At 37.6% G+C, this 12,732-nt stretch overlaps 1 protein-coding gene across 9 annotated transcripts in view; it reads left to right on the forward strand.

Annotated features, from left to right (window-relative positions):
• Aldh1a2 (aldehyde dehydrogenase 1 family member A2) overlaps positions 1-12,732 on the forward strand; it is a 99,794-nt gene that overhangs the window by 32,212 nt on the left and 54,850 nt on the right. For all 9 annotated transcript variants that reach the window (XR_001872791.2, XR_001872792.2, XR_001872794.2 and 6 more), the window contains exons 2-3: positions 10,735-10,839; positions 11,011-11,151. Coding sequence is in view for 6 of the 9 variants with exons in the window: in XM_017801811.2 (XP_017657300.1) it covers positions 10,735-10,839; positions 11,011-11,151 (246 nt within the window). In the remaining 3 variants the exon portion in view is untranslated. The remainder of the gene's footprint in view (positions 1-10,734; positions 10,840-11,010; positions 11,152-12,732) is intronic.

Consider the following 12,732-nt stretch of genomic DNA (forward strand, 5'->3'; position numbering starts at 1 on the left):
TCTCCTCGCACCAGAAAGAAAGAAAGAAAGAAAGAAAGAAAGAAAGAAAGAAAGAAAGAAAGAAAGAAAAGAAAAGAAAGATTCCCAAGACTAATAAGAGATTACAGCAGAGTTTCGGGATACAACCTGTATACCAGAAGTAAGCAATTGAAATTTAAAAAATACAGTACCATTGAGAGAGAGAGAGAGAGAGAGAGAGAGAGAGAGAGAGATCAAAATCTTTATGAGAATATATCATCTTTATGACGAGAACCACAGTGTAGGTAAAATAAATCAAAAGAGAGCTAAAGAAATGGGGGTATATTCCATGGGTAGGAAGGCTAAGTATTTTTAAATGTTAGTTCTTCATAACTTGATTTGTAGATTCAATGAAGTTACAAAATTTCTGTTATTTTGTGAATATCAGCAATCTGATTCTAGGTTTATGTGGAAAAGCAAAAGATTCAGAACAGTTAGCCAATATTGAAAGAAGACAAAGGGAGAGGACTGGCATTATTTAACCTCAAGACTTACTTACTAAAAAGATTGGGCTGCAGAGATGATTCAGTGGTTAAGAACACTGGCTGCTTTTGCAGAGGACCTGGGTTCAATTCCCAGCACCTATACGGCAATGGCAGCTAACAAAATTCCAGTTCCAGGGGATCTGACACCCTCTTCTGACCTCTTTGGGCACTGCACACACGGGTGCACCTACCTACATATGCAGGCAATACACATAAAAATAAAAATAATAAATAAAATTAAGAAAAGAAAGATATACTCATGGAGACAGCATGTATTCGCAAAAGAATGGATCAGTAGGAGAGCTTAGAAATAGATATATATGAATGATCTTTGACAGAGGAGCAAAGGCAATAATGGAGGTAATAATTTTGAACAAATTGTGCTGAAAGAAGTAGGTATCCACACATACGAAATGTCTGGACACTGACCTCACTCCTTTCATAGAATTAATTAAAAATAAATCATGTTTCTAAATATAAAATGTGAAACTATAAAATTTCTAGATGATAACAGGGAACTCTAGATGACCTTGTTCCTGGCAATATATTTCTAGATTCATAACAAAAGAGAAGAATGCTAAGTTGAACTTCAGAGATCAAAAATTCTAATCTGTGGAAGATAATAGTAAGAGAAGTCAAGCCACATAGCATCAGAAAATATTTGCAAAACCTGCACCTGATGAAAGATTCCTGTCCAAAAAATATAAGAAGTTGAAAAACTCAACACTAAGAACATAAGGAACCCAGTTAAACAATGGGCAGAAGTATAGATCCCTCACCAAAGATGTATGGCCAACAAATAAACACGTGAAAAGATGCTCAATATCATATGTCATTAGGGAACTTCAAATTAAAATACAGTAGGATTACATTACATAACCATTAACCATTAGAATCTAAAAAGTTAGCAACAATAAAGCCAGTAAGGATGTGGACTGAAAGGAGCTCCCATTCACTGCTGGTGGGAGTACCAAATGATAGAGCCACTGTGGGAAACAACTTGGCAATTTCTTACAAAGTAAGCGTAGTCTTAACTGTATGATCCAGCATTAACCCCCCCAGCAGTTTATCTAAATGTGCCAGAGGCTTATGCCCATCTACAATCCTGCACAGCAGTGTTAGAAGCACCTTAATTCATCTTTCCTAAATATTGGAGCAATGAAGATTAACCAAGAAATCCTTCAAGAGAGGAATGGATAAGCAAACTGGGGCATATCCTTAAAGTAGAGTATTAAAAATAGCATATCCAAGAAGGAACCTTGTAGGCATGTGGCTAAGTGAAAGAAGACAGTCTGAAGAGGCTCTGTGATTAGAGCTAAATGACCTAGAAAAGGCAAAATCATGGAGGCAATAAAGTGATCTCTGGATCATTTAGGGGAGAGTTGAGGATGAGTAGGTGGAACATGGGATTATTAAGGCAGTGAAACAAGTCTGTATTGTACTGCAGTGAAGGGGTCGTGACATTATGCATTTTTCAAAACCATGGAACTACAATACAGTGAAACCTGTAAACTATAGACCTTGGCTAAAAGTACCTCAAAGAAGGCTCCTGAGTTACAATAGATGCACCATACCAATGCAAGATGTTAATAGTAGAGGAAGCTGGTGCGGGGCAGTAAACGTGTGGAAATCTCTGTATTATCTGTTTAGTTTTTTGTAAATCTGAAAATTTTAAAAACTAAAAATTTCTACATGTTTTATCTGCAAAATGTATTTGAAACAAAACAACCAGGAAGTCTTGAATAGGAACAAAGCAAGTGTTTCAGAAACAAAAACATAAGCCTTGAAAATTAGCAGATTAGATCCAAGTAAAGTAAGAATTGATGAACTGGATAGAAATTACCAGCTGCTGCATAGAGAGAAAAGGAAAAAATATGAATGATGAAAAGACAATGAAAATAGACTAAAAAGGTGTGACAAATGCAGTTCTAGACAGTAACAATAGTCAAAGAAAGATGCTGAAGATTGCAAGTATCTTAGCACTTAGACAAAATCCATACATACTATAAGCACAGCCCATAACTATCAAAAAGAAAGAAACATTGTAATGGAATTTAAGAACACACATCTACACACTAAAAGATGAAATCTGAAAAGCTGTCAGCATCAAGGTAGAGTCATCAAATCACGAGCAATGAAACCATTAGGGAATTGAAACAAACTTTTTTATGTAAGTATCACTGCAAGATAAAAATTATTGATAATATTTATAAAATATTCTGAGAAAATATCTGACTATTGTATAAGCTTGTGAGATACTTTTTGAGACTGAGAGTATAATAAATACATGTTCAGAAAAAGAAGAATTGAGGCTATCCACAGTAAAGTTTTACTAAAAGAACTCCTGAGGAATAATCAGAATTAATCTCCTTAAAAGTAAAAAATCATTTTCTATATAAAATCAGAATTTTATAGTAAACTTTAGGAGAAGAGAGGCTAGATTTAGTGTTCCACAGCCACTGAATTGTTTAGCAGGAGGGTTAAAATATTAACTGTAGGCTTCACGTTAACCAGGTATGATAGAATACCATGGATTAGTGGGCAAGTCCCAAAACAATAGAAGAAAGTAGCTGAATTATAAAATGGACAAGAGGAACAACCAAAACATTTAAAAAGAGGTAAGAAAAGAGAGAATAGCAAAATAAAGAAGACAAAAAGCAACAAGTCCAAAAATAATACAAAATAAAAATCACAATAAATACAAATGTATAAAACTTGCTAGTTAAAGGAGATTTTCCTATTGAAAAAATAAAATCTACCCATGCGTTATTTAGAGGGACATCAGAATAGTAAAGACACAGTTAAGAGCAAAATGGAGGAAGGTGTATGAGGCTCAAGTAAAACGTAGGCAGCTATGCTGATGCAGGTAGGACACCCTGTATTTGTCATGCTTTAGACCATGGAAATTTCAGATATCAGAGGTTTTCAGAATCTGGAATATTTTTTTTTCTTCTTCAAATTTCAAGCATTTCTTTAATTTTATTCACAGAAAAAAAGAGCAGAGATACTGAGATAATTGATTAAATATGATTAAGTTTTTTTGTTTGTTTTTGTTTTTTTAACATGGTTTCCCTGTAGCCTCAGCTGTCCTGGAACTCACTCTGTACACCAGGCCTTGAACTCACAGAGATCCACCTACCTCTGCCTCCCAGATGCTGGGATTGAAGGCCTGTGCTACCACCGGGTTTATGATGAAGGTTTTTTTTGGAGGGGTGGGAGGTGTCTTTTTAGTCCCATCTGGCCTAGAACTCACTATGTAGACCTGGCTGGCCTCAAACTGACAGAGTTCAGCCTGGCTCTGCCTCCCAAGTACTGGGACTAAAGGCATGCTATAATTAAGGTTTTAAGGTTAGATAATATGCCAAAATCAATTTCTTGATTTCTTGCTATTATACTGTAGTTATGTGAGAAAATTTGGAGAACCTGAGTGAAGGGTATAGGTATTATTTTTGTAGCTTTTTGTGACTCTGAAATTATTAAAAATTGAAAAAATATTTTTGACTCTATTGATTGAATTTTCTTTTTTTTAATTTTTATTTTATGTGTATGAGTGTATTGCCTGCATATATGTGAGTGCACCCGTGTCATGCAATGCTGCGGAGGTCAGAAGAGGGCTTCGAAGTCCCCTGGAACTGGAGTTAAGGATGGTTTGTATCCATCATGTGGGTGCTGGGAATTGAACCCGGGTCCTCTGTAAGAGCAGTCAAAACTGGAGTTAAGGATGGTTTGTATCCATCATATGGGTGCTGGGAATTGAACCCGGGTCCTCTGTAAGAGCAGTCAGTGCTCTTAACTGCTGAGCCATCTCTCTGGCCCCTTGATTGAATATTCTTAATTCAGCACTGTGAAATCTGAAATGCTCCCACACCTGGAACTTTCTGAGCGTTTTGTCGGCATTCAGAAACGTTGGAATTTCAGAGCATTTCAGATTTTGAATTTTCAGATAAAAAAATTATGAACCTACACTAAACGAAATAGGCTTTAAGACACGGTGATTTATTCGTAATATTCATTTCATGTTGACAGTTTACCCGAGATCTGTTAGATCTTAACAGTTAAAATGTGCATCACTGATAAAATAGCTTGCTATTTATAAAGATAAAAGTGATGGAGCTGAGGGATGCACTAACAAATTCACCAACGTCACAAGTTTCAACGTAGATTTCTCAGTTATCAGAGGATAGATAGATAAAATGTTAAAGATGAAGATGGCTGAGCAATGCATTTTACAAGATCAATAATAGACACAGGTAGAAGCCCACCTCCAATAATTAGTACATTAGGACAAGAAAAAGAAAGAAGACATCTAAGAACAGCTGAATGAAAAATCCAGCTTGTAGTTCCTCTGGTAGCGTGGCAGGTGGCAGGTCAAACAAAGATGGAGGGCAGGATGAGGAAGAAATACTCAGATAGCATCCATGATGCTGCTAACATTCTAGTGCTTGAACAATGTGTTCAAGTGTGTATGATGGATCTTAACTTACGTTTATGTTACATATACCTCTTTATATTTGTTAAGTACGACAGGATATAATAACAATTTCTTGCCCAAATAAAGTCTTCATTCTTTAGTGTGTTTCAGATTTTATCTTGGTGTAGGAGGTGTTATATTTCTAATTTTATCAGGAAAGATGTTAGACAGTGATTCATGTCCTCTCCTGGCAGACGGTCTTTTTGAGACAACATTAATTAAGTGCCTACCACATCCGTTATACCTTTTAATACTAACAACTACTTATAAAATGTCAATTGGACAATTTTTCACAACAATGAAAAGAGAAGTATGTTTACCAGCTAATTTGTTGTATCTTAGAAACCTAGACAGGTACCTTCTTTCCTGGCCATCTGTTTCTTTTGTCATCAGTTTTACACCACAGAATTATGTTATACATGAGTACTTAAAAATCTTACAAAGAAATTAAGCAATAGTCAGACATAGAGTTAGATGACTTTTTTATTTTCAAAGAGCTCAAGTAGAAAAGTCTGAAGTTTTGTGTATGCCCATCAAATTGTGAAGCAAAATTTCCTAGTTTCTCATTAACAAGTCTGAAATGAAATAACATGTAAAATTTAAAAGTAAACATTTTCCGCAGCAGTGGTCCATTTCTTAGGGTGGACTTTTAATTGTTTCATTTTCCACAAACTCGCATTTATAGGAGACTTTGTAACAAGTCTTATAATTCCTTCATTCAAAAAGTTTGTTTTAGGGCCCTAAAAGGGTGGCTCAGTGGTTAATTACTGTGCTCTTGCAGAGGACCTGGGTTCGATTCCTGGCACCCATATGCGGCTAACAACTGTCCATAACTCTGGTTCCAGGGTTCTGATGCCCTCTTCTGACCTCCTCAGGCATTTCGTGACACGGTACACTTAAACACATGCAGCCATAATACTCATACACAGATAATAAAATAAAAATAAACAAAAAAAATTTTAAATTTGTTTTAGACATTTTATATTTGATTTTTTTTTTTTTTTTTTTTTTTTTTTTTTTGGTCTTTTTGAGACAGGGTCTCCCCCAGGCTGGCCTGGAACTCACAGAGATCAGCCTTTTTCTGCCTCCCAAGTGCTGGGATTAAAGGCATGTGCCACCACGCCCGGCAGACATTTTGTATTTGAAAGTTAGGCACTGAAAGATGATCCATAACTTTTATATGCTTTGTTTTCATTTTTTAATGATATCAGAGTCACGAAAAGCTACAAAATAAGTACATATACCCTTCACTCAGATTCTCCAATTTTTCTCACATAACTACAGTATAATAGTAAGAAATCAAGAAATTGACTTTGGCATATTATTATCTAACCTTAAAACCTTAATTATAACTGGGCCTGGTGGTGCATGCCTTTAAAAGACTCCCCCTCCAGGAAAAAAAAAATCATAAACCGGGTGGTGGCACAGGCCTTTAATCCCAGCATCTGGGAGGCAGAGGTAGGTGGATCTCTGTGAGTTCAAGACCTGGTGTACAGAGTGAGTTCCAGGACAGCCCCGGGCTACAGGAAAACCCTGTTTCAAAAGGACCAAAAACAAAACAAAAACCAAAAAAACAAAAACAAAACAAAAAAAAACCTTAATCATATTTAATCAATTATCTCAGTATCTCTGCTCTTTTTGCCTGTTTTTCTTTTCTTTCTTTTTCTAGTCCGGGGGCCAATCCATGATGACATGACATAATCATTCTTTGTGCCTCATTAGTGTTCTTTGATTTAGAATCGCTTTAAAAGATCATCTCTATCTTTTATGACCTTGAAACTTTAGAATAGTATGGCCAGTTATTTTTAGGACAGTCTTTAATTTGGATTGGCATGTGTTTTCCTGTGATTAAGCTTCTTTGGAGTAAAAATACTGCAGAAGAGCTCTCATTTCTCTCAGGCTTCACAGTAGACCGATGCCAGTTGGTCTCTTTATTGGTTGTCAACTCTGATCACAGGATACATTAAGGTGGTGTTTGCCAAGGCTGTCCAATGTAAAGTTTGAGTTTTTCCCTTTGCAATTAAGAAATATGGTGGTGAAATTCTTTGAGACATGAATACATGAATATCTAGTTTTTCATTAAAATTTTGCCTACTAGTTTTACCATCCATTGACGATTTTTTTCCTGCAGTAAAGATCACTGTGGGCTGTGATAAACGGTGGGCATTTAGTTTCATTCTTCCTTCATATCTGCTACCTGGAACTTCTTACCTTTTATTTACTTATTCATTAAAAATGTATCATTGAATATTATCAGATACTTTTGCCATTCAGTGGATAATAATCTGTTACTATTTATTTTGAATAACAAAGCAAAAGTTTTAGAAATGAAACAAACACTGAAACTAGCAGTTTAGATCCAAGTTAAGAACTGGTGAATTGGAGGGGATTTTAACTGCCGCATAGAGAGAAACGAGGAAGTGGGAGTGGAATCGAGGCAGAGAGCGGACTTGAAAGATGAGAGAGTGGAGGGTTAGGTTCCAGCATTGGTCACTGGAGCCTCTTTGTATTCGCTCCCATGTCCTTTTATCATTCCCCCATCAAATTTGATCATTTACTAGATTTTTGGCACCATAATGCTTCATGCCTGACACTGCATTTTCCCTGCAACCACCATGACATAAACCATTTCTCCAAGGAGACCTGGTCAGAGACAAACGTTACACACAGAACTGGACACTGCTGAAATTACCCAGAGGACCTGAAAATGTTCAAGTATTGCGATTGTGTGCGTTATCTCACATACCAACGATGTTAGTACATTTTCTAAATGTTGTAAGGCTAATATATTAAGTAATAACATAATACAAATCTTAACATTTTGTATACCAGGAAAAAAAATCATATATTTACCATCTGATGCCAGTGAACCCTTTCTGAGTTTTTAACAAGTTTTTACATTTTAATTACTTTTTGAATAATTTAGAGTGAAAACAAAGAGATGATGAAACAATAAGAATTTAAACACAGCAAATGAAACTCATTCCACAGTTTCCTGGTGTGGCGTTAGAGCTGACTGAGATGAGCACTGCCTTTGCGTGCAGCTACCTGCTCAGCAGCTGCTGTGCATTGGTCTGGAACACTTCCTTTGCTGTAAATATCAACTCAGATTTTAAACGTTTTAAAAAATATCTCATTTCTTTTTATTTAATGTGTATGAGTGTATTGTTTGCATGTAGGTAGGTATACCCATGTCGTGCAATGCCCATAGAGGTCAGAAGAGGGTGTCAGATTCCCTGGAACTGGAGTTAGAGCTGATTGTTAGCTGCCTTGTGGGTGCTGAGAATTGAACCCAGGTTCTCTGCAAGAGTAGCCAGTGCTCTTAACTGCTGAGCCATCTCTCCAGCCCCAGCTCCACATTTTAAACACAGCTCTGCTAAGTTACAGTTTACCAGCACTTCTGGCTCTTCTTTATCCCAGTGAAATCCTGCTGAGAATTTTCATCATTTTGTAGAAAACAGATGACTGCCTTCTTTCTTTTATAATTAAAAGGGATTTTCGTTTTCAACTTTATAAATGTCAATTAGATTGATCAGCCCAATGAACGTTTTAAAATTTTTCTGTAGGGCCTTTGCCCTTTAAGTTGCTTTTATACATGTACCTATGTGTAAATGGCAATATTTGTTCATTTATGAGTCACATCAAGTGAAGTAACTCACATCAGGTGAGTAACATAGATATAAAAGATTAAAGAGCTATCACATATCTTTATATTAAAATAAGGTGGTCCAGTGTCTTGTTAGTCTTATTGCAAAATGATAAATGAAATCCTTTTTATTGAATGACAGATACCTTAGATTATCATTTTCTTTCCCTCCCTCCCTCCTCCCTCTCCCTTCCTTCCTCCCTTCTTATTGGTACTGTTGATTCCTGGCAACTTTATGTTTTCAGTGCTCATGATCAAACGCTCATGCAAGCACGTACCACTAACTATACCCACAGCCTGATTCTATGATCAGTTTGAGAAAAATCTTAAAGACTCTTAACCAACAACATCACCATACAGTCTGACACACCCTTATCAGATCATCTTAAGCATTTCTCTTTAACCTCCATCTTCTGATTTAATAATTATGGAATATCTTTCAGTGTTAATTTTCCTCTATACCCTTTCGTTATAGGAAGAAAATTAAAATTCTGAATTCTTTTTTTTTTTTTTTTTTTTTGTCTTTTTGAGACAGGATCTCCCTGTAGCCACAGCTGGTCTGGAAATCACTATGTAGACCAGGCTGGCCTCAAGCTGACAGAGATCTACCTGCTTCTGCCTCCTGAGTGCCAGGATTGAAGGTGTGTGCCAGCATGCCTGGTTTTCAAAATTCTTAACTATGCACAGTGAAGGCTAAAAAAAAAAAAAAACATAGGACAAAAATAATGTCTTTGGACCATTTCTCTTTCTAACTTTTTGAAAGATGATGTTTTACTATAAGCAGCATAACCAGAAAACTGAAGGCTATTGTAATTGTGGTGACCATTCATTTCTACACAATTCCGTATCTTCACTGGTTCCTTATTATTTTAGCATTTTAATTGCTAAGTAGAAATGTGTGAGGTGTGATAATGAAATACTTCTAGGATAATGAAATAGTAAAATGTTTCAAGATATAGAAAAAGTAAGATGACTTAGCTCCCATACTTTGTCTTGCATTTTAAGTGAGCAATGGATAGTAAGAAAATGAGTTTTTCCTATTTAAAAAATAAGTAATTTGGAGGCTGCTAAGATAGCTTAGTGCATAAAGGCACTTGCTGCCAAGCATAATGTCCCAATTTTGATCCCCAGAACCCACATAGTGAAAGGAGAGAACTGACTCCTGCAAGTTGTCCTCTGACTTCCAAATGTGCACCATAGCAATGTGTGTGTGTGTGTGTGTGTATATATACACATACACAAATAAGTAAAAAAAAATAAATAATTTTCTCTTTGGAAGGCCTGCAAGAACTAATGAAATACATGAAATATGTATCAGTCCTTATAAATAGTACCGCTTCATAAGAAAACTTAGAAACTAAACTTAAATTCAGCAGATGTTGATGTTGTTTCAAAGGTTACATTTGACTCACTCATACAGAAAATAAAAAGAGTAAGGATAGGAATAAAAGGAGTAAGACCTCTTCTTTTACATCTCCTTTCCAAATACAGGAAAAGCACGCCCCTTAAGAACTCTTAAGATCAGTTTGAAAGTTCTAGAGGCGTTTTTGTTTTGCTAACACATGTGCTTGTAGTATGCATAACTCATTAGTTAGATGGGGCACAGTCTCTCCGCAGTTCAGGTTCTGACTATAAATTGGGGAAATGCTTCTTCTAGCACATCAGGTTTTCCTCGAGTCCCTGGGGCTTCTGACAGAGAAACTGGGGCAAAAGGCCTGATGACTGACAGTTCAACCCAGGATTTAACTCTTAGAGATAATGGCCAGAAACTGGACTACCAATATTTTTTAGCTTCAGTGTGTGATTGTGTGTACATGAGACTCTGTCCTTCTCTGTCTGTTGATGAAAGGTCTCTCTCACTGGTTGACATGATCACTAATGGCAAGAATGCTATTCAGTCACTGGATGACATTGAAGCAGTTATCATGAGAAGATATTCTTGCATTGTGGGTGATGCTAGGCTCTAAACTGCCTTGCATGTTTTCAGCATTTCGTATTCTACAATATGTACCAATAAATGTATAGAGCTACTATTATTACCATAGTACTTCCATATTGCTTTGTCATTCACTGGCTTCTGATCACCTATGTCAAAATCTCATTGTCTCCCCTAGATCTTTATTAACAATGAGTGGCAGAACTCTGAGAGTGGGAGAGTGTTCCCCGTCTATAATCCAGCCACAGGAGAGGAGGTGTGTGAAGTTCAAGAAGCGGACAAGGTATGTATTTCTTAGAAGATCCCTCGTGAAATAACCACCAACAGGCAAAAAACAGAGCTGTTTCCTAAATGCCACGCTGAGCTTCAAACATCATCTTTGATAACACCAGATAGTTCTTCCTCTGTGTGGAGTGTTTCCCTCCCTTCAGTTGTGCCTCTTCCTCTTCAACAGGCAGATATAGACAAAGCTGTGCAGGCAGCCCGGCTGGCTTTCTCTCTTGGTTCAGTGTGGAGAAGGATGGATGCTTCAGAAAGAGGACGTCTTTTGGACAAGCTTGCAGATTTAGTGGAACGAGACAGGGCATTTCTTGCAGTAAGTAAACTAAGAAGGCAGTTAAGTCTGTAGCTAGAAGAGTGTATAATATTTCTGCAATATGGAGCTGTTTGGGGAAGTTCTCAGGGCTTTTTCCCCCTAAATGTGTATTTTACTGAATTTTTGTGCATTTCATACAATATGCCTTAATCCCCAGTATGTGCCTCCCATAACCACCCCACCAGATTCCATGCATTCTTCCATACATGTCAAGGCCTACTGAGTTAATTTTGTGTACCCAGATGTCCCTCAGTGTGATCCATTCACTAGAGTCTAGTCAGCCTATTTAGAGTCACTCCCTTAAAGACGATCAACTCTCCCTCACCCAACAGGAATCCGCTTCCAATAGTTCTTCAGTTAAGGTTGGGGCTTCCCTCCCATCTCCCCAGTTCTATGCTGGGTTTTTGTCTGATTGAGCTTGCATGGGTCTTGTGAATGCTATCAGCATCACTGCAAACCCACAAGGGCAAGTTCCCAGAGGTCTGGAAGACTCGTGTTTCCTTATGGTCATGCACCAGCCCTGGCTCCCACAATCCTTCTGCCCCCTCCTCCACAATGGTTTCTGAGCCATGGGTGGGTGAAGTTTAATATAGGAACCTCTCCAGGGACACGAACTCTGCAGTCTCCTATTCTCTATACTTTGGCCAGTTGTGGCTTTCCGTGTGCATCCCCCTCTGTTGAGTGAGGAAGCTTCATGGTGAGAATTGAGAGATGCATCAGTATTCTCTCTATCTGTTCCATTATGTTCTGTGAAACTTAAGTATAGAGGTCCATTGTAGAAGTGTCACTTAGGGCTGGGCATCTCACAGACACTTATTATCTATGTGTGACCAGTTGTAGAACTCTGTAATAGTCTCATCTGTTGCAAAAGAAGCTTCTTTGATGAGCGGTGAATGGTATTCTTACCTGTAAATATAAGGATCCATATTCAGCATACAGTAAGAAATGGTATCTGTCTAGGGATGTGACAGAAGTAGGGTTTTCTCTAGGATCCATGACTTCTCCAGCCATGTGTATTTGTCGTTTACAGTGCCACATATGCATTCTCTCCCATTGAGAGAATTAAACAGCTGTTGATTACCCCCCAAGATAAAATTACCACTACTGTACCACTATAGTTTGTTGTGCCAGTCATTGTTGTAGTTATTAGGCTTTAAAGCTGGGGTTGTACCACTGATTGATTTCCTCCCCTGTCAAATTGCATAGTATCCTCTAGAACTTCAGCGAGGAGACTTTTAGGTCAGTTCTAGCTCCATTACTCCAAGTCCTGTGTCTGAAGTATGTCCTGTCTTCAGCAGCTGGGTCTTCAAGTTCTGGGAGGTAATCAAGGGTTGCAGCAATAGCCTCTGTTACCCTGGGAATCTCCTAGACTGCCTGACCAAAGACTTGAAGAGAGATTTCTCCTCTTAGGGCATTTTGAAGAAAAAAACCACAGAATTGCATCACTAGTAAAGATCTATGCTTTCACTTTCTCACACCTCCCACAAACAGCACAGCACAGTCACTTGATAAGCAAAGCAAAAGCATCAAGCAACAGGAGAACCCTCAGGCTATTTGCAGAAGACAAGGACCAAGTGGTCC

The sequence above is a fragment of the Nannospalax galili genome, unplaced genomic scaffold, assembly GCF_000622305.1.
Source record: "Nannospalax galili isolate Female #2095 unplaced genomic scaffold, S.galili_v1.0 scaffold611, whole genome shotgun sequence".
Lineage (NCBI taxonomy): Eukaryota > Metazoa > Chordata > Mammalia > Rodentia > Spalacidae > Nannospalax > Nannospalax galili.